The following is a 22523-nucleotide window of genomic DNA, read 5'->3' as shown; positions in this document are numbered from 1 at the left end:
AATATTCAAAATACATAAAGAATTCATACAACTCAAAGGGAAAAAATATAATCCAATAAAAAATGGGAAGAGGAGGAATTCCCATCGTGGCGCAGAGGAAACAATCCGACTAGGAACCATGAGGTTGCGGGTTCGATTCCTGGCCCTGCTCAGTGGATTAAGGATCTGACATCGCAGGTGCGGCTCAGATCTGGCATTGCTGTGGCTCTGCTGTGGGTTAGGGTTAGGGTAAGCCAGCAGCAGCTCCGATTAGACCCCTAGCCTGGGAACCTCCATATGCTGCGGGTGCGGCCCTAAAAAAAGACAAAAGACAAAAAAGACAAAAAAAATAAAAATTGTCTTAAAAAAAAGAAAGTGGGAAGAGGAAGTGAACGAACATTTTCCCAAAAACATACTAATAACCAACAGATACAGGTAAAGGTGTTAAGCCTTATCGATCATCAGAGAAATGCAAATCAAAATCACTATGGGATCTCACCTCACGCCATGGTTGCGGCCAAAAATAAAAATAAAAAATAGTCCTCAAAAACCACTGATAGATAAATAATTTTACCCAACTTTTTGAGAGCAGTTAAGCACTATCTGTCAAAATATTAAATGTCCACTGCCTCTGTCCCAGGAATTCTACTTCTGAGAATTTCAACAAACAGATATACCATGACATGAGAATGTCCACTTCAACACCCGGGAGTTAAAATATGGAAACCATCTAAATATGCTTCTGTAGAGAACAGGATACATAAAGTAGCCATCCAAGAGAATTTTATGCAGTGGTTTAAAAAAAAAAAGGTGAATTTACATGTCCTGATATGTTAAGACATCCACGATAAATTAAAGGGGGGGGGAGAACACTACCTCTTTTTCTAAAGAGGAAGAAATCCATACTTCTGTACTTTGTTATTGATGTTTATATCCAGCTGATACTAATTTTAGGGGAAAATAAATAGGAGGAGAAGGTCTCCATTAGTGAATAATACTGCATGCTGCTGACCATGACGGTTCCGCGACAATTTGCTCGTGACTTTTTAAGTGACTAGATTGCCCAATGCATCCAGTTTTATCCTTTATTGAGCAGGGATAGGTCTGTGCCAGCTGGGTTGTCTTGATTTCACCCAGGCAAAAATAACACCCAGCCTGACCACCCCTCACCCAGCACTGAATTCCGGGTGTTGCTTTCTTGAAATGTTAAGCCCACAGCCTCACACTCTCAAACAGCCGTCCATCCGTCAGTGCGTCCAACATGGCTGCATCCTGCACGGAAATCCACTTCCGGTTCCGCCTGTCCTCGCGCGCTCCACGGCGCCCTCCCCCAGACCCATGCGCTGCCTCCGCCCCCCCCCCCCCCACCGCCCCAGTGGAAGATGAAGACACTCGACACAGCGGCCCACCGTGGCTGCAGCCGTCAGGAGGGCCCCAGGGAAGGAAGCCTGGGCAGGGGTTTTGGGAGGAAGGGCAAGTTCCCTGCACCCTCCAACTGGAACAAGAGCCAGGGGCCTCGACTTCCCGCAACTCTCCAAAGGGGATTCTGAGACAAAGGAGCCTGTTCCTTTCCAGACGATTGTCCTGGGCTCCAGACGTAACAAGAGACCCAGGGAAGCCTACAGGATGCGGGGGGCAGAACACCCAGGCCCCTGCCCCCGCCTTCTCCTCTGCACTGAGAGAGCTCCGGGGTGGGGTGGGGGGGTAACTGCCTAGGAGCCGCACCAGGCTCAGCCCAGCCACGGAGCTGCTGCCGCCAGGGCAAAGGAGAGGCTCACCCACAGCAGAGAGAGATGTCTGCTCCAGACTGCGTTTTGACCAGTTCAGCCTTAAAAAAAAAAAAAAAAAAAAAAATTTCCCCCTGTCCAAAACATAGAAAAAACGTCTTGCTCAATGTCATGTCTTCAGCCTAAATCGTACAGAACTGCTGTACCCTACACTGTAGGAGCAATGTCAAATACAAGTGCACAACTCCACAACAATAGACACAATTTTGGAATGTTTTCTTCAGAGCCCTTACCTGCATCTTTTGTGACTCACGCACCACCTGCAAGCTAACTTTTACTCACTATATATTATATTAGCGCTCTCCAATACGCGACTATTTTCAAACCCTGTCTCAGCCAGCATGTTAAACACTTCCCTGTGCCAACAGAAAAGCAAAGGGCTTTGTCCTCAGACCCGGGATCAAATCCTTCAGGCAGATTACCTACCCTCTTGATTGCAGTTTGCTGTCTCTTAAAGGAGGAAGTTGATTAAATGAGGTGACATGAGCAAGTCCCTTCCATATGCCAAGTACAAAATAAGTTAGCTCTCAAGTAGCTCCAGAGTTTAATTTATAATAGACTTTGAGTCAACACACTGTTAACAGTAAACAGGTCCTCAATTGTAACTGGCTTTCAGTTTGGTTCTTATCATCATAAACCAGCCACTACACGTTTCCCCCATTTGGGGAAAATTAATCTAAATTATATTATGTATGTTCGTGTTTATATGCATAAATATATATCTCCACAAAATAGTAAGTAAAAAACACCAAATCAACGTACTTATACACAAACTCACATATACATACACACATTCACGCGTGCAGTAGGAAAACGGCTGAAGCAATGGCTGCTTTCATTTTCTTTATATTTTCCTACATTCCTCTCGCCTCATGTTAAATGTGTTTTGTACAATGAGCAGGTGTTAGTTTTACAATCAGATATTCAGAAAAAAATAGTTGCAAACGTGCTCAGAGAGATTAACTGCTGACATGTTCTACCAGACATTCAGAGAGCACCATACATCTCCGAGGTGGGAATCCTTCTGAACATCATTTTGGCAGGGAAGATACGATTGTGGCCTATATAGTACTTCGCAGGTGCTTTTACACCTCTGAGAGGCAGGACTTCTCATTCCACTTTGCAACAAGGAATCTGAAACTGGAGGCATTTAAGACCCACCTGCCACAACTCACAGTCCACCAAGGGCAAGGCGCACCTATGCGCCTGCATCTCTCGCCCAGTCTCTACCCTGGCCTCCAGCCTGGCCTCTACCCTGAGCCTCTATCCCAGCCTCCAGCCTGACCCTCCTTCCCAAAAAGCTCTCTGGCCAGGTTCGAGTTGCTTTCCTGGTCACATGAGGTTAAAACTGGCCATTAAAAATCATTAAAGGGAGTTCCCGTTGTGGCACATTGGAAATGAATCCTACTAGTAACTGTGAGGTTACGGGTTCAATCCCTGGCCTCACTCAGTGGGTTAAAGATCCAGCATTGCCGTGAGCTGTGGTGTAGGCCAGCAGCTGCAGCTCCGATTCGACCTCTAGCTTGGGAACCTCCATATGCTGCAAGTGTGGCCCTAAAAAAAAAGCAAACAAATAAATAAAATAAAAATTATTAGAATATCTCAGACATAGGCTGGATTTTGTCAAGTAGTACTTGGAACATTTTAAAGACATGCTCTCGGAGTTCCCATCGTGGCTCAGTGGTTAACGAATCCGACTAGTAACCACGAGGTTGCGGGTTCGATCCCTGCCCTCGCTCAGTGGGTTAAGGATCTGGCGTTGCCGTGAGCTGTGGTGTAGGTCGCAGATGCGGCTCGGATCCTGAGTTGCTGTGGCTGTGGCATAGGCCGGCGGCTACAGCTCTGATTGGACCCCTAGCCTGGGAACCTCCATATGCCGCAGAAGCGGCCCAAGAAATGGCAAAAAAAGACAAAAAATAAAGACATGCTCTCAAGCATTTTTACAAAAAAACTTAATATTTTTTGCTATCTTAAGACAGTCAACTAGAAACATAAAAGTTGACCGCACTGGACAGATGGACATTCATAAATCTCCTTCAACATTCATAAATCTCTTGCACAGTACATTTCAAACATCTCTAGACTTCCTTTAGTTTTAAAGACTTTTTAAACAATTAACACCAGAGGAAACAAAAACAACTCTTTTTAAAAAGATTTTTTGCTTTTTAGGGCCACACCTGCAGCATATGGAAGTTCCCAGGCTAGCGGGGTGAAAAAATAACTCTTAAAGGAGCAAAGGACTTAAGAAAGCTTTCCTTTATACCTAATTTTTTTTTTCCATCTACCCAGGTCAATGAAAGGTCCCCACCCGGAAATGCTACTGAAGCACGATTTTCACAAAATGTTAGTTACACTGCCCTGCTTTTGAACATGACCTGACGTTTGGGTTAACAAACCCTTCACTTGCTTAAGAAGAGCAGTTTCATTAGGCAGCAGCAGTTTCAAATGTTTATTTAGCTGAAATGTGAAGATTAACAAAATAAGGTACACATGTTAAAAAATAAAAACAGGAGAGATCTATTTTTTCTGGTTTGCGTTTTGGGAAACTTTTGCCCCACAGTGGCTTACAGAATATTCTGAAATTAAGAAGCAACAAAACTCAAGATCGACTCACTCTCTGGAAGACTCATCCAGACTCCTGGCTCACCCCCTACCCCAGAGCAGCCCCCCTCTCCTGGAGGATAAAAAAAAGCTTTCACGGCTTTTCAGCCCTTATGCAATGACTCTCACCTGATTGGAACCAATTTCCTGTGTTCTGTTCAAAACCTTCTGTGGAAATTCTGCCTCTGATGAGAGAGGGTCTTCCCCCTCTGAAATCACTGGCCTGGTGGAGCTCTTGGCCCCAGGACTCCTCCTGAAGGACCACTGCTTGTGGACAGACAGAAGGATCACCTGTGGGTCATCCAGAGTGGCCAGGCAGGATGACTCGGAGCTCCCGGGCATCTGGTCCCCAGCTCTCTCCATGGCAGGGTCCATGGTCACACTCTCACCCCCCAAGACAGCGGTTCACCTTCTCCAGGCTATCTGGTCACATCAGATGAAAACACTTGAAAAGCGTCCTCCTGACTAGCAGCGGGGGCAGGGTGGGGAGGCACCTGCTGAGTCAGGCACTCTCCCCTCTGCCCCTGAGCCAGCCCCGGAGAGGCTATCAGCCAAGCCTCCAGGAACCTGGGCAGGCTGCACACCGCTCTAGATATATTTGCTCTTGTTTACCTACACCTATCGAACCAATTGGCATCCTCTTACTCATCACATTGCATTCAGCACTGGGAGTCTTTGCACACGGCCCCGCTCTCTCGCGTGCCCAGCACGGCTAGGACGCCTGGCCCGCGGGCAGGGGGCCCAGCAAAGAATCACCTCCCCATGCTGAGCAGTTTCCTTTTGGCCCTCTGCACTCCCAGGAACCCAGCCTGGAGGCAGGGGGGAAATGTCACTTCCTTTTATTACCAAACTTCCACCGCTTTCTTGGAATAACTTCAGCTGCCTCTTCCATAGCTCCAGCGCTGGCAGGGTGCAGATCACCAAGGGAGAAAAGTATTTTCTAGGCAACATGACTTGCATTTTCAAGAAGGGGTAAGAAAGTTCCATGTTTCCTGCAGCTTTGTTCTCCCCTGAACCAATGGCTTGACTTCTGTGAAAGCTGACTGCAGAAACTCACTGGGTAACGAGACTCGTCCGTATTTTATATGTGGCAGAACAGCCAGGAATTAAGACAATTCAGGCGTCTCAGGCTACCTTTCTGCTCCACCGGAGGATTAAGGGGAGATACACGGCCGTGGGGTAATCCAGGCAGCAGCACTACCTCCCCTCCCACCCCACCCCCACCCCCACCGGACGGAGCGGAAACGAGCGACCTCATCCCCATGGGAGGAACAGTTCTGCCTGCAGGACCTGGCAGGACCTCCTGCTGCAAGTACCTCCGGAGTGTCCACACGGAGGACAGAATTGAGTTGAATGGAAAAACAGCTGTTCCGTGTCCTAGCTTATCCCGTAGGGGAATGTGCCTTGAACTAGGGGGGCACCTTCCCAGGGCTGACCACCCAAGGAGGGCATTTAGAACATATGCCCTTCGGCTCAAGGTCACTGAGGACTCTGCCTCTTTATGGGTTTCCTGCGATCACTTTTCCTCCGCAGTTAAAAGTGCGCTCAGGGCAGCCAACCCCCCAACGTGCCTAGGGTGGCTTTTTCTATGCGCTTGAAAAAGAATCCACCTCCATTTCCAAGAAATGCCATTCGAATCAGTGACTCAAAAAGGAAAGGCATGTTTGATGCCAAGGGCCTCGGGCCCCAAACCCCTGCAGGGTCAGGAGCCATCCTAGAGATCGCTGACGTATCTGTGGTTGTTCAAACCTCGCCTCCTGGGCAGGGCCTTCGCGTTTCCCAGTAGAATCTACCAGGATTTGTATACACCTGCTGATCACCTCACATTTCCTTTACTGGGCTTTATAAGTGGGTTTCTATCTCTTTGAGCACCAGATTTAAAAAAAAAAAAAAAAAAAAAAAAAAATTTTTTTTTTTTTTTACGGTTTTAGGTGGAAATCCTTCCCAAAGGTCATTTATCAAATATGAGCTGCTATTCACATTTTAACTTTTTCCAGGTGAAATGGGTCCATTATCTGCTTCTGTGCTATAGCTCTGCAGGGTTAATAAGGAAGGTATGTTGGCCTCATTTGTCCCTTGAAACGTCTGTCCTGTTAGCACCAGAAATCATGGAAAATTTGAATATTTTTTTGTGTGTGTGTCTTTTTAGGGCCACGCCCACGGCATATGGAGGTTCCCAGGCTAGGGGTAGAATTGGAGCTGTAGCTGCTGGCCTCCACCACAGTCACAGCAACACCGGGTCCTTAACCCACTGAGCAAGGCTAGGGATCGAACCTGCGTCCTCACAGATACCAGTCAGATTTATTTCCACTGAGCCATGACAGGAACTCAGAAAATTTGAATACTTTATTGTAAAATACTTTTACCTGTCCTAAATGGTCACTCAGGGCCAGAACACAGCCAGAAAAAGGAAGCCAGGCCAGGTTGTAAAGGGTATGAAATTTAGACTTTGTCCTGTGGATGGTGGAGAACCACCAGCTTTAGGCAGAGGACTGACATGATTATATTGTGGTTTAGCAATAGTTTGGGCAGGAACCAGGACTCAGAGGAGCGGGGTTACAGGGAGCAGAGAAAGTAAATAGCAGAGTGGGATTAAACAAATGAGGAGGCCCTCGGGGCTCAGCCATCAAGAGAGCTGGGGGACGGGGAGGGAGGACGGGGAGGCTGCCCATGCCATTTTTCCAGGTTGGCGGAGCTGGGGAGGACTGGGTGGGGGGCAGTTTTGTGGGTGGAAACGGTGAATTTGTCCTTGTTCCCGTGGAACCTAAGAGACCTGAGAAACAGGACCTGAGCTGAGCCTCCCTCCCAGACTAGAGAATCTGGTCCAAACTCCTCTTCCTGGCACCTTCCCCTTTGCTCACACCTGACCCCTAGGTTTCCGCCCCCTCCCCATCTAATCCTCCTTATCCTTTAAGTCCTGCCCCTCAGGGGCGTGGCCTCCACGCAGCCTGGCCTGGAGGGGGCGGGGGTCTCTCCCTTCTCCCAATTCCAGCATCGCGAAAGCCCACACCACTAAGCCAGCAGGTACAGAGCCTTTGCTGTGTGGGGAGAACCAGTCTTCTCCCTCCATGGAGGCTGCACTCAGCTTAGGCCCGCTTGGTCCTGAGGCCAAGCATGTGCTCAGCACCAGGAAGCATGTAAGCTCCTGCAAGACAAGGTTCTTAGTCTTATCTGCCCACAGACGTAACAAGGCAATGAACAAATATCTGATGTTAAATAAATACTCACTGAGCTGGACTACAGAAAGATTGGAATGTGCTTCACATCTGGAATTCCATGGTGTCTTTTGTGCCCTTATCTCGATGTGAGGACAAACTCCATGAGTGTCTCACATGCTCCTTCTGGAATTGCAGGTCTTCAAGTGTCTCCGGGCCCTAAATTATTTTGCCTCCCACCTGTACAAATTTTATCAGCTATTTTCCAAAATAAAATGCATCTGGTTTATCTCCTACCCACCTTCCCCAGTTTCTGTGAATCTTTTCTGTATGAAGACAAAAATCCCTTTGCTGTCCTGAACGATCCTGTTAGAACCTGAGAAGCCTGGGCCCAGAGGCAGATGGGCAGCTCATGTTTCCACCAACCTCTGGGACAAAGGACCCTGCCTGGAGAACAGACATCTGGGGCTCACCAAGATCACCTGCTCAGCCCCGGGGGAGGCTCACGCTGGGCGGGGCTGCTAAGCAAAAATCCTGGGCCAGTCCTCCCAGGACAGACAGAGGAGCCCGGATCCCGTGACAGGACAGCAGGACAGAACCTGACACTAAGCCGCATGCTGGGAAGCAGGGGCCTGGAAGGTTCCCATACACCACGGGGGCAGAGGGGAGATAAATAAAAACTCAGCACCTGAGACCCAAACAGTGCCTCGTGCAACAGGGGACACAAGACACAGTTATTGCCCTCGGGAGTTTATCAGCAAGTTAGGAGAGAAGAACAGTAGAAAGAAATGATTCAAACAGCAGGTGCTGGGGGTAAAGGAGAGGGTTAGAGAGGGGGTGAAGGGGAGGGCGAGGGAGGGGACGGGGGGGGGAAGGGAGGGGATGAGGGAGGGGGTGCTGCTGGAGGACTTGCTGGGGAAGGACCGCTGGGCTGGGGGGTCTGTACCTCACGCACCCGTGCCCCCGCTGTGATTTTTATACCAGTTTATGAACAGGAGGCAAACCCAAACCAAAACACCACCTAGGCCTGCTCGCCGGAGGGAGTGCTCGTCCATGAAACTGTGCGTGGCTGAACAGCCTTGAGTGGAGAAACCTAGAGCCGGTCTGCAGTATAAAGAGGCTGGACGGGGCCAAAAAGAGAAACACCAGCATCCCATTAAAGAGCCGACGCTTTGACTCCACAGTAAAGCACGCAGGCCTTCGACTTCCTCCGCTGCCCTCCTATCCGGTGCCAGCACTGCCTACCTCTGAGCTCCCACAGACTCCAGCTCTGTCTCCTTGAGGCTGAACCAGTTTGAGATAAAACACACCCAGCTGGCTGGCCACGCTGATTCACGACCATGAACCCGGAGAGGCCCTGGTGCCACGGGCAGTCCAGCTCCATCTCCCTGGTCCTCCCACCCTTCACCCTCCAGCTGGGGATCCTGCACCCCCTCCCCGCTCCTCAGACACGAGCCCCACCCTCACCGCCCACCTCCAGGGATGAGCCCGCTCCCTGCTGCTGCAGGACCAGCAAAGCACCTGCGACCATCTCAACCACCCACCCGCCTGAATACACCTGCCCTCTCATTGCTGGGGTGAGCCGTCGCCCCCAAGGTCAGTCTCCCTGTCTACAGCCCCTGGTTCTCCCCCTACCTCCTGGGAGCTCCTCGGAGTCCTTCACAAGAGCCGACGAGTCCACAAACCTCTTGCAGCTCCCGGGTCGGCCCATGCGTGATCTCCTACCCACCCGTCTCCTTGGTGACCTCATTCAGTCCAGAAGAAATCCCACCTAGAGCCAATAACCCCCACACTCCACACTTAGGGACCCAAAAGCTTAAGCAACATCTCCTGTTGGATATTTAATATTGAGAAATAAAATACTGCCAGCGGCCGTATCAGTTAAGCAAAGGATGTCGCAGGCATCAGCGACTGCAGCGACCTCCTCGGGTGAGCCCTGAGGGAGCGCAGGATGTGAAAACACCAGAGGGCAGCCCCAGTGAGCTGAGCTTAGGATTTCGGTGAGCCCACACCCTTGCATCTCCCACACATAGAAGAGCACTAAATTCCTTAACTTGAGACAGCTAGTTTTCTTTTATGAACAGTAATCTTCGGTTCCAACTCCCTGCCCTTGGTTGCAAAACTCCTGTGTATCCTAGCTCCCCCCTCGCCTCCTCGGACCATTCTCTCAGAATTACCCCAGACGCTGTGTCCCAGGCTTAAGTCCTTAGTTCTGTCCACCGAATAAAAACATAACTGTCAATGTTATGGTTATGCATGTATTTTTTAATTTACAATATGCCTCTCACACATTGACCTGTCTAAAACTCGAGCTCCTGCTATGATGTCTAGAAAGGAAAAAATGTCACCTGCTGTTCCAGTTCAAGGATCAAGCCCTCAGCCCTGCAGTCGCCACTGTGTGGGGGGAAGGGATTCAGGAAGGAGGAGAACAGAAAGCATTCTGTGCTTTGAATACTGGCCCCCAAGATAGTAAGATGCTTATCCAAGGAAAAATTTCAATGACCTCAGATTCTTATATTTTCCCATACACAGAAAAGCACTAAAATCATTACCTTGAGATGTCAGCTCTTTGTGATTAGCTGTGATCTTTTTATGTTTGACCATGTGTTTTTTTCCAGCAAAAAAATTATATATATCCTGGTTCCTCCCTTACCTCTGGTTCCTCGCCTGAGCTATAGAATTCAGTAAGGTCCCCTAATAATGCTGAAATTCACTGCTCTCAGACTGTGCTTTTTTTTTTTCTTAGTTCACATGCCCCTCCCCCACTTCTTCCAGTTTTCCTTGTTTTAGTAAAGGACAACTTCCTTCCACCTGCCCAGGAAAAAAACCCTGGACTCGGCCTTGACAAGAATCACCTGCTTAATTCAAACTCAAGTACAAATGTTCTGCAAATCCTGTCAGTTCCATCTCCATTTACATCCAGCACCAACTACTCCCCAGCGCATCCCCTGCAGGGCAGCCAAGGGCCCCAGCACGTCTCACCTGCATTATTAAAATCATCTCCTGAGCGACCTCCACCTGGCTTCTGCTCTCACCTCCTAACATCTATTCTTAAAACAAAAGCCAGAGGCATCCTCTTAAAAGGGAAATCAGATGATAAGGTCCCCCTAAAAACCTCCACGGGGTTTCCATGTACTTCGAGAAAAGCCTAAAATCCTTACATGTAAGAACTCGCAGAGTCGGCCCCTCTGCCTTCACTGGTCAGCCTCGGCTCACTCCCATCCCCCGACTCCTCTGCTAAGACTATCCAGAAGCTGCCGTTCCTGGAACCCAGCAAGGCATCTCCAGCCTCAGGGCCTCCGTCCTGGTGGCTCCTGGCTTATCCCTCCCCGGCACCTACCTCCTCTCCTCCCAAGGTCCCTGCTCAAACAGTCTCACTTCCTATGGCCCTTCGCTATGTCGTGTTCCACTGCCGCCTGGCACAATAACATAGATTTTACTTTGTTGACTGACCGACTCCTCAATTAGGACGAAAGTCCCACAAGTGCAGGAGCTGTCTGTTTTCTTCACTCACCGCTGTGTTCCCAGCATGAAAATAGTGCTTATATTTTAAAAGTTTCTCAAGAACTATTTGTTGAATGGATGAATGACAGAGACTACACACACACAAAAAAACCAGCTGACTTTATGTGCTTGCTGTAAAACACCCACTGCTAAACTTTCAGACAGTGTTCAGCATTCCGAAGGTGCCCCATGCCAAGCCGGCTCTCTCCTCGACTTAACTCCTTCTTTTGGCCCTCCAAGCTCCAGTCTAAGCTCAAATACGATGCTTGAAAAGAAATAACAGGAGTTCCCATCATGGTGCATCGGAAACGAATCCAACTAGGAACCATGACGTTGGGGGTTCCATCCCTGGCCTTGCTCAGTGCGTTAAGGATCTGGTGTTGCCGTGAGCTGTGGTGTGGGTTGCAGACCCGGCTCAGACCCTGTGTTGTTGTGGCTGTGGCTGTGGTGTAGGGTGGCAGCTGTAGCTCCGATTCGACCCCTAGCCTGGGAACCTCCATATGCCAAGAGTATGGCTCTAAAAAGAAAAAGGAAAAAAAAAAAAAAAGTAAAAAGAAATAACAAGCCCCCAATGCAGTCACTTGCCCCCCCCATTCCAGCAAATCAAAACTAAATTGTAGTTTCACCCCCTCCTGGAAATATTTAAAACAGTCAATCTGGAATTTCCTAATCAACATTAGTTAAGATAACTGATAAAGATCCCTGCTGTTCCCTTGCCCCCCACCAAGAGGTCCTAGCCCCCAAAAACCCTATTCTTTTTCTATTCTTTTTTTTTTTTTTTTGCTAATACCTTCATGCCCCATCTTATTTCAGCCTTCCCTTTTCTACCTCTGCCTCTTGGAGTGCCCGTCCAGTGCTAGGTGGGGGGCTGCCTAATAAAGCCAATTAGATTTCAAATTTTTTTTCTTTTTTTCTTTTTTGGCCACCCCAAGGCACATGGAGTTCCTGGGCCAGGGATCAGATCCGAGCCACAGTTTTGACCTAAGCCACAGCTGCGGCCATGCCAGATCCTTAACCCACTGTGCCGGACCAGGGATCGAACCTGCATCCAGGCGCTCCCAAGATGCCACCAATCCTGTTGCATCACAGCAGGAACTCCTGCTTATTTTTTTTTTTTTTTTAATACTACCAAGAGCAGGCATGACCTACATGAGCATAGAAAACTGATGCAAAGTTCTGGCCAATGAAATAGAAGGAAAAGTTGTTTGTCAGGGCTCCTAAGAAGGCTCGTTAAAAGAAAGAGTGGGTTTGTCCTTATCTCATCCCCATTTCTGCTGTGCTCGACACGAACTGGAGGGCTGTGGTCCTCGCAGCCATCTTAAGGCCAACAGGTATCAGGATGCTGGAGCAGAGACAGAGGAATGTCGGGGTTCCTGATGACTGTGGAGATGCCAAACCAACCCAGGCTGCAAACCTCCCGACTTCACCAACAGCCGTGTTTTCTGGGGTCTCTATGACACACAGCCAAAGAAAACACAAGTCTAATTATACACCTGTCAAATGCAGCGGAGAGGGGGGACTTTGGGCATTATGACAAGCTCTGCAGACCTGCTCCCCAGGAAAAGTAGTTTAAAAAATTTTTTTTTCTTTTTAGGGCTGCATCAGTGGCATATGGAAGTTCCCGGGCTAGGGGTTGAACTGGAGCTGCAGCCACCGGCCCACACCACAGCAACAGCAACGCCAGATCCAAGCCACATCTGCAACCTACACCGCAGCTCAAGGCAACGCCGGATCCTTAATCCACTGAGCAAGACCAGGGATCAAACCAGCACCCTCATGGAAACAAGTCTTAACTTGTTCAGCTACAATAGGAATTATTTTTTTAAAAAAGCCTCTGAAATTAGTTTTAGAGACCTACAGCCAATGAAGAAACATGATCCACTAAAATTTGGTAGGAACACAGACTCTGAACCAAAACCTTGCTGCCCCCCTCCCATCCCAATCCTGCAAGATGGAAACTCCACTCCAGGCTGGTACAGCCATGAACGCAGGGCCCCTCCCTCGAGAGCTGCCTGTCAGGGCTTTCTTCTCCAGGGGCAGGACATCAGCATTTTTCCTCTCAAAACAAGGATCTTATGAACTACCCCATCAAATATGAATAGGCCCGACAGTGGAGCAATTTATGTCCAGAGCAATGCTGAAAACAACAGATTGATCAGCCAGCAATTAGCAGAGCTAAATACCTGGGTAAGGTCAGGAAACAAACAGCCAAGACAAGATACCTGTCATCATAAGGTGACTGAGCATAGCCAAGGCTGTGCCCAGGAAGCAGCATCAACAAGGGGTGTCAGCATCACGGCGGAGAGCTCCCCCTCAGATCAGGGACAAGACAAAGGTCTCATCTATACGAAATGTTCACAACAGGCAGATCTATAGGGATGAGGGGAGAGTTGTGGTTGCTCAGGCACAGGGGCCATGGGGAGACGGCGCCGACGGCAGCTAAAGGGTACAGGGTTTCTTTCCGAGGTGATGGAGATGTTCTCAGATCAGTTGTGACGATGACTGTACATATCTGTGCACTGTATATAGTGTGTGAATTATATCTCCATAAAGCTGGGGGGTGTTTTGCATAATGTGGTAGAGAGGCCATTAGAGCAAGAATGAGAGAGGATATGCCTTTGGCATTCATGGAAGCCTCCACAAGAAAGCTTCCAAGAGAGCGGTGAGGCAGTTGAAGTATCAGACTGCAGCAACCTGCACACAGCCCCATATCCTTCAAGGAGAATGAATAAACTGTGCTGCACCCCCACAACGGCACACTGCCCTGCAATGAGTCTTGGAAACATGTGTAGTGAGAAAAGCTAGTCGCAGAACACTAAACACACTATAGCATCCTTTTTTTTTCAGTGTACTGCACGTTTTATTTACACCCTCAGAGAGAGTGGGCCGCCCTGGGTAGGGGCTGGCCTATAGTATCTTTTTTACAAAGCTCAGAAACAAGCAAAACTAAATAAAGTATTATTTGGGCATTCATATACGTGTAATAAAATGTTACCCCCCACCAAAAAAAAAAAAAAAAAAAAAAAAAAAAAAACCACTGGGTTACAGTAAACACAAAATGAGGACACTGGTTACCTCTATAGTGGGTGCTTCTTTGGGTGACACAAGAGGAGGACGAGGAATCGATGGGTAGAAGCCATGGTGTTGAGAATATTCTTTCTTGGATCAGGTGTGGGGGACTTCAGGGCTTCTCCAAGGAGATAAAACTCAAAAAGCCTCTGGCCGAGGTAAGAATTGCCAGACCTTTATCAGCCCGCCTGTCTCACTGTAACTGTTACAATGGTCCTAAGGACCCCCCACCCCAGCAACTTGGCCCACTCCTTCCTGCCCCCTATTTGGAAAGGTATGTAGTCCACTCCTTACCCCGCCCCTATAGGGGCAACATATGCCCCAACCAGTAAGTGAATCCAAAGACCATCCTTCCTCAGCCAATCAGCACATGTATCTGAAGACTCCATCCTTCCCCAACCAATCAGCAGGTGCACGGCAAGACCACGTCTCGCACTCCTTTGTCTTTGGGCTATAAAAACAGACATGACCACGCGCCCAGAGTCGGCTCTCCCTGGTTATCAGGAAGTTGGCCCGCTGCATTAACCGTATCTCTTGCTTCAATAAACTTTGTCTTATCTACACCTTGATTTAAATCCTGAAAATTCTTTTCCCACCCAAGTGCAGAGACCACAACAAGGTGGTGGGCTCACGGGCGTTCTCTATCTTACTATGCTTCATAACTATACTGTGTATATGTATAAATGCCTATTTCTTTCGTATTCAATAAACTAATAAAACAAAGATGGGAAAACGCTAAAGTGAAGGGAGGTGTGGTAACACACAAGTGCAGACGATCCTTTCTGAAGAACTGGGGCGGGACGAGAGATAGCACAATGGCAGTGAGACACAAGGCAGTGAACCTTCCGAATGAAGGCAGATGGATGACCTTATAAGCTGAAGGGGAGCGTCCGTACAGGGAGGGAGAGACTAGAGGGCAAGAGAAGAAAAGACCTGATCAGACTAGTTAAGGCTGAGAGGGAAGGCGGAGCGCGGGGGGGGGGGGGGGGACCTTGGGAGAGGAGAGGATCTTGAGAGGACAGGGGGCCCCTTGAGACTAGAGATGAGCAAGTGAAAATGGACCGCGTATCTGAACAAAATGAGGAGAGAAGACACTTAGAGATAGGCAGAAAGTTGAAGAAGAAAATACAGAGTGGTGTCAGTTGTTTGGAGGTGAGCGGTGAGGTCATTTGCGAAGAATAAAGGAAGGCAGAGACTGAGCAGAGAGCAGGTGGTGAGGGACTGAATCACCCAGAAGCTGAGAAAGAACAAGTCAAAAGCACTTGCAGGCACAATCAAGATTAGAATCAAGAAACTGCCAGAGCACCAACTATGTGGTTGCCTGAATTTCCATGGCAAATTCTGCCACTCTCCTGTACGAGCAGAGAAGGCAGTTTGCGGCACTGCTGCCGGGGCCACAGGATGGAGGGACAAGAGAATCCAGGGTGCAGGTGAAAGAACACTTCAGACTGTAAACTGGGTCTGTCAGGACAGAGAAAGAGAGGCCACAGATCCAATAATAATAATAGTAGTAGTAGTAATAATAATAATAATAATAACAGACTCACCAATGGACAACTTTTAAAACTTTTTAAAAAGTGTATCTATACTGTCAGCACCACTGGGTTTAGAAAAAAAAGAAAAAATGAAGAAAAAGGAGACTGGAATAACCTATGCCAAAGATGCTAATATTGGTTATCTTTGAGTTGCAAGAATATATTTTACTTCTAAAACCTAAAAACTAGAAGCAGCAAAAGCAAACAATTAAGAAAGTTTACAAACACATGAACAATGGTCATCCCGTTAAAAAAGAAACAGCCAGCACAGGAGCCACAAATGGAGTCACTTGTGCTCAGCCCCACAGCAGCAAATTGTGACTTATTGTCTAACCTAACTGCAACTTCAGCCTCTCCCAGGAATGTCACGATCTTCAACCAGTCAATCTGAAGTTACCTCGTCAGCACTAGTGAGATAACCTGCCAAGGGACCCCAATAGGAAGGTGACCTTACCTGAAACAATCCACTCTTTGCTAGAATAACTTCCTCACCCAGCCTCACTCTGCCTATTTTCCTTTTTTTAGGACCTAACCTGTGGTATATGGAGGTTCCCAGGCTAGGGGTCAAACTGGAGCTGTAGTTGCTGGCCTACACCACAGCCAAAGCAATGCCAGCTCCAAGCCACGTCTGCAACCTACACCACAGTTCACGGCAGCACCAGACCCTTAACCCACTGAGCAAACCCAGGGATCAAACCTGCGTCCTCATGGATGCTAGTCAGATTCGTTAACCACTGAGTTATGACAGGAACTCCTATTTTCCATCTTGTACAGCTCCTCAGAGCTCCTTTCTTTATGGTAAGATGGGAGCCTGCCCTATTTATGAATAATTAAATAAAGCTAATTAGATCTGTACTCAGCTAAATTTTGTTTTTTAAGTAGAGTGCTTTTGTGGCTCAGCGGGTTAAGGATCTGGTGTTGTCACTGCTGTGGATTAGGTCACTGTGTGGTGCAGGTTCAATTCCTGGCCCAGGAACTTACACAGGCTGCAAGTGCAGCAAAAAAAAAGAAAAAAAAAAAAAAAAAGAATCTAAGAATGGCAGGAATAAAAGTAAATTTTTCCCTTTAGGTCTTTTTCAAATTTTTGTTGTGGAGGTAAATTACTTTTATTATACTTTTCTAAAGAATTTAAAATGTTTCTGATGCCCAAGGCAGAGTGACTTTTAGTTCAGGAGATACTGGGGCTTCAACAAAACTGCTATATTCTAAAACCAGATTTCACAATTACTGGTATTTCTAACATCTTATTTGCAGTGCTAGTTACAACGCAATAACAAGTCACTGTCTGCTTTCCCTTCTACTTTATCTCATCAAACTTTTATCTGCTCAGATTTTTACCTTTAACCGAGTTTTTTAAAAAAAAAATCACAGACATTCCATAATTTCACTTGGTGATAACATTGTGCGCACCTGAACGCGGATTCGTCCTTACTATTTATGCTACCAGTGAACAGTAATCCTGTCTTTGGGCCATCTCCATACTTGCAATGGAGAAGAGAATGTGTGCCAAGTGAAAAAGCATTTACAAATCCAGCGCTCTCACCTCCATGGTTTATGACCCAGTTACTTGTGAACCACCTCTGCTGTGTTGTTGCTGTCAGGACCACCACTGGCCTCTGACGCAGGACACTCAGGAGTGTAGACTCCACAGGAGAAAGGGCAAGACAGCCAACTCCCAGTTCTCTTATAGGCTTTTCAGCCCCCCATGGTCTTGCTGGGATTGGTCACTGTCTGAGCAAGTCGCCAGCAGCTCCGCTCCCAGCTCACCTCTTCCTGGAGGAGTGCCTCCAACTCTCCAGTCTCAGGCATAAAGTCCAAACTCCTGCCCTGAAAAACAGGGCCTTCCAGAATCACTTTCCCAGCCTGGTCAAGCCTCTCACAGCCCCCCGCCCAGGGCATCTTTGTATCCCCATCCTTGGAACTTTGCTCATGCTGGTCTCTGCCAGCCACAGCCTTCCTTCCATTCTACTGTGTGAACAGCCAACACCCACTCCCCCTCCAAAACCTCTCTCCCACACCACCTCCCTGCATCCTTCCTCCATCCCTCCCAGAAGAGGCCAATCCACTGTCTCCTGCGGGTGCTCCACTGCGAGGGCACCTGTGCCCCAGCACCTACACATGTTGGTTCCAAGAGGGCAGGGCTGCCCTGCTCATCTCCACATCCCTTGGCCTGGCCCAGCACGAGGCAAAGAGAAAGTGCTCCCTAATGTTGGTGACTGAAGGCTAACAGCCAGGTCATGGGCCTCCTCCCTTTCGGGGTCACTGCTGACCCACGGGGAGGCCTCTGAGGAGAAAACCAGGTGAAAGGATCATGCGCTAATTCATTTACTCCAGAGCAATTGCGGTGCACCTATTAGATGTGGGGAAGGGTATTTTTTAAACGATACCAAACTGGTCCTCGCTTTCAAGAAGCAGAGATTTGCAAAGAAAAGCTCTATTCGAAGCTATACTGCAAAGGAAAGTTTAATCAAAGCCGGGTGGTACAACCAATGGTCAGATAAGTTTGGAAGAAAACAGACACCTGAGGAAGCAAGACAGCCCAGGGGGACTCAATTCCAGGTCTGCCTCTTACTAGGTGTAGGACTTCAGGCACGTTACCTAAGTCCTCCCAGCCTCGGTTTCCCCATCTGTAAGGATGATGAACGATGACGTCATGTTCCACCTCTTCCCCTCCTTCCCTCTGGCTTTCTTACTGCTCCTCAAACACTCAGGGACTTGCGACTTAGAAGCCTGACACCCTCTAGTTCTCAACGCAGAACACTTTCCTCCAAACCTGAATCACTGAGGTCTCCGTGCAAACGCCACCTCCTCGGAGAAATTCCTGACCACCTGCTTCAAAGAGCATCTCCCTCCGCCCCGAGTCATTCCTTGTGCCCCCGGCCCCAGACCCACGCACTTCACAGCACCTCTCAGGGCCAGAAATAGCACTATCTGATTACTCTTTTTTTTTTCTGTACCTCCTACTAGGATAGAAATTTTTTTCTTTCTTCCTCCCTTCCTTCCTTAGGGGTCAAATGGGAGCTACAGCTGCTGGCCTAAGCCACAGCAACACCAGATTCGAGCTGCATCTGCAACCTACACTGCTGCTCGAGGCAACTCCAGATCCTTAAACCACTGGGCCACATACTCAAGGATACTAGTCGGGTTCATTTCTGATGAGTCACAGTGAGAACTCCCGGGACACAAATTTCTTGAAGGCGGGGGCTTGGTCTCAGCTGGATCCCAGTGCTTAGAATGTATGGCACATAGTAGATAACAGGCACTCAGTTTATTGTGCTTTGAAGATAATGCCTTTTTTTTTTTTTTTTTTTTTTTGGTAAATTGAAGGTCTGTGGCAACCCTGCATCAAATAAATCTATTAGCATCGTTATTTCAACAGCACTGCTGACTTTGTGTCTCTGTGTCTCACTATGGTAATTCTTGCAATATTTCAAACTTCATTATTATTAGATTTGTTATGGTGATCTGAGATTAGCGATTTTTTTTTTTTTTTTTTTTTTTTGCTTTTTTTTAGGGCCACACCTGCAGCAGATGGAAGTTCCCATGTTAGGGGTTGAATCCGAGCTGCAGCTGCTGGCCTAAGACACGGCCATGGCCACACCAGATCTGAGCTGCGTCTGCAACCTACACCACAGCTTGCAGCCAGATCCTTAACCCACTAAGCAAAGCCAGGGATCAAACTCTCATCCTTATGGATACTAGTTGGGTTCTTAACCTGATGAGCCACAAAGGGAACTCCTCCATAATGATTTTAATGCTTTTCTACATATGAGAAGATACAGGAAATTTGGCTCATAAAAATCTGAAATTATCTGAAGGCCTGTCCTGCCAGTTTTCCCAGAGCATAAAGTGCCTCATTCCTGGTCTCCACCTGGAACTCATTTCCGGGTATGCTGAAGGTCAGTGACTACAGCGGCTCATGCCTTCATTCTCATAGAACCAGATGGCAAGTGACAATTTTTAGTTGGCTGTGGCAAGACCCTCCACAGGCAAAAAGATTATGACTCCCTGAAGGTTCAGATGATGGTCAGCATTTTTAGCAATAAAGTTATTTTTAAGTTAAGATATGTACATTTTTTAGACAGAATGCTATTGTATGCTTTATAGACTAGAGTATAGTGCAACATAATTCTTACATGCACTGGGAAACCAAAAAAAGGCCTGTTTGCTTTATTGTGGTGATCTGAAACTGAACCCACAATATCTCCAACAAACGCCTATACTAAAAAAAAAAAAAATGTTGAATAACTGGTGATGACAAGAAGATAAGACCTACATCAAAAAGTTTTGTGAGGATTAAATGAGTGTACATAAAGGAATACAGAGTGCTTAAATACACCGCCCAGCATATAAAAAAGCTCAATAACGTTGGCTAGCACCACTATCAAAGGAATCCAGAAGAGGGTGAGGCATGGCCTGGGCAGAGGCAGTTGCAGAAAATTTTAAGAAGAGACAAATCTTGAGTTTGATCTGGAAAGATAAGGACCTTTCTGGAGGGCAGAGCTGTGCAGAAACAGCAGGGGGGCTACAAGTCTCCCCTTCCATACAAGCCACCCCTCCCCCACAGGTGCTCTCCCAGCACCTTCTTTAAATGCAGAGTCATAGCACTAAGAATTGTCCATTGACCAGCCTCTCTTGGCCCAGCCCCCAGCCGTTAATCCATTTATCTTTCATTTCCATACCGCCAGGGCCTAGCTGAACTTCACCCCAAAGGGGCACCCCCCATAATTGTCTAATTAATTTCAGAAATCTGTAGAAAAGCACCCTACTCTTCACAACCCTGGCCTAGGCTTCTAACCTAGAGAAATACTCAAAGGCCATGTGCAGAGATGTCCACTACAGCACCGCTTGCAAGGGGGGGAAAAAATAGAAGCAACCAGAATGTCCACCCACAGGAAAAGAACAAACACACTGCGGTTCATCCATACTGTGCAGAGCTGAAACTAAGCAAGACAGATACTTATCCACCAATGTGAAACAATCTCCAAAATACATTGTTGGGTTGGGGGGGGGGAAGGTTGGAAAATACACACCATGTGATCTCATTTATGTAAAATGAATATTCTAAAACCACACACACAATAACCTAAAGATTTTCCTGGAGACATAAAAACGCATTAACATAAGAGATGTGTTACCACCACTGCATATACTGCTTTTCAAATCCGTGCCTCAAAATGTTAAGTTGAATGAAGACAGAAGTACATGAACAGAAAAAGACTGTAAAATGGATCTGCTTCTCCTGCTAATGTGCATCTTGCATAATTTAAATGAATTTAAAATAGATCTTGGAGTTCCCTAGGAACCATGAGGCTGCGTGTTGGATCCCTGGTTTCGCTCAGTGGGTTCAGGATCTGGCGGTGGTGTGGCTGTGGTGTAGGCTGGCAGCTGCATCTCCAATTCGACCCCTAGCCTGGGAACCTCCATATGCCACAGGTGCGGCCTTCAAAAGACAAAAGACAAAAAAAAAAAAGTTCTTAAAAAAAACCCCAAAACACTGTTGCTGGACCTGGAAAGACCATAAAGGGGTCTATACACCAACTCTGAATAACTCTTCAGGGTAACTAATTTAATTGTATTGAGCAATTAGATATCTTACACAGCAGCCCAACCCTCACTTTACCTCTCCAGCACCAAAGTCCTTAACAGCAGACGAACAGAAAAGTGTTTTACGCTGTTCCTAAAAAGCAGTTAATGGTATGCCCTTCCTAAATGGTGTTCTAACAAACCACGCGCCCAGCCTTCCCCACGCACACCCAGGAGCGGCGAAAGGACCGCAGGTGGGCGTGGACGGTCCCCTAGGCCAGGCAGGTGTGCGCGCACAACGCCCGGAGAAAGAAACTCACTCTCTGACTGGCCTCTTCTCGATCTGTAATTTGGCTCTCCCGCTCAGGCTTCATCTCCTGGAGGAACTAATTTAATGTCTTCTGTGACGCGGCCCAGAGCCCAAGGTCACCTGGTCAGGGGAGGAAAGGTGCGGTGTTAAAACCCAGGGGGAAGAGGAGCGCGGCGAGGATGGCACCCTCGTGATTTGGATCTAAACCGAACCGACTCCTGTATTTCGGACCGGCAATCAGCAGCCCTAACCCCACCGGCTGATTCAAAGTTGCGCGCCACCGCATCCCTGGCCCTGAGGGGCGGCAGGGATGAGCACTAGAGCGGAGGGTTGCCCGGGGACCCTCACCCACACCCGGGCCTGCCTGTGTCCAAGTGTCCTCGGCAGAGCCGGGACCACGGCCGGGTGGCCCATCCCCTGTCCCAGGGCTCCGCTACCTCTCCGCCCGATGCGCTCCGGCCTCGGTCTTCAGCCTCTGGCGTGTGCCGTAGAGGAAAGAAAGGGCGAACTGCGTAGACCCGAGCCAGAGATGCAGATCCCAAGGTTCCCCCACCACCGGCGGGGAAGGTGCGGCGTGGCGAGGGCCGGTGCAGGGTCGGCTTTGCGCAGCTCCTTCTCGGGCTCTCCCCTGACTCCTGGGCGCAGCGGGTCCGAAACGCCGAGCAGCTGCGGGAGTGGACTCCGCACCTGGAAAATCGATCTGAGAAGCGGAAGAGCCTCCCATTGGTTTCCAACTGGCGGCGGGATCTGAACTGGGGGCGGGGGCGCCCGAACGGGGGCCTCCAGTGGGGGAGGGGGCCGGGGGCGGGAGTGCTGGCTGTCCATCACAGGCCACGCCCTCCCCATGCACAACTCTCCCTGTGGCTCCGCCTAAGGGGCGGGGCCTGGTGTGAGCCACGCCGAAAACTTGTCCACTCCCCGGGAGATTCTACTGGCTGAAAGGCCGTGGGAAGCTACTACCAGCAACCAATTGAAACGCACGATCGGCCCCGTGCGGGCGGGGGAGCACCGCAAGCTTCCTCAGGAGCCAATAGAGAAGAGGAACGAAGAAACGCTT

General features: G+C 48.4%; 2 protein-coding genes across 17 annotated transcripts in view; both read right to left on the bottom strand.

Moving 5' to 3' along the window:
* ATP7B (ATPase copper transporting beta) overlaps positions 1-22214 on the bottom strand; it is a 65246-nt gene extending 43032 nt beyond the window's left edge. For 8 of the 16 annotated variants that reach the window (XM_084981579.1, XM_084981580.1, XM_084981590.1 and 5 more), the window contains exons 1-2: positions 21904-22214; positions 21477-21586 (exon numbers count right to left, since the gene is read on the bottom strand). In XM_084981579.1, coding sequence (XP_084837705.1) covers positions 21477-21530 — 54 coding nt within the window. In that variant the 5' untranslated portion in view covers positions 21531-21586; positions 21904-22214. Of the gene's footprint in view, positions 1-4496; positions 4937-21476; positions 21587-21903 lie in introns of those variants that run through there. The other 8 variants (XR_014819345.1, XM_021065286.2, XM_084981578.1 and 5 more) reach the window with 1 other exon arrangement.
* CKAP2 (cytoskeleton associated protein 2) overlaps positions 1-22523 on the bottom strand; it is a 327617-nt gene that overhangs the window by 180086 nt on the left and 125008 nt on the right. The window lies entirely within an intron of this gene.

The sequence above is a fragment of the Sus scrofa genome, chromosome 11 (genome assembly GCF_054392235.1).
Source record: "Sus scrofa isolate SSC_HxYL_T2T_F1_AM1 chromosome 11, Sscrofa_HxYL_maternal_Yorkshire_Landrace_v2.0, whole genome shotgun sequence".
Lineage (NCBI taxonomy): Eukaryota > Metazoa > Chordata > Mammalia > Artiodactyla > Suidae > Sus > Sus scrofa.
This window is presented reverse-complemented; position numbering and strand designations above follow the sequence as displayed.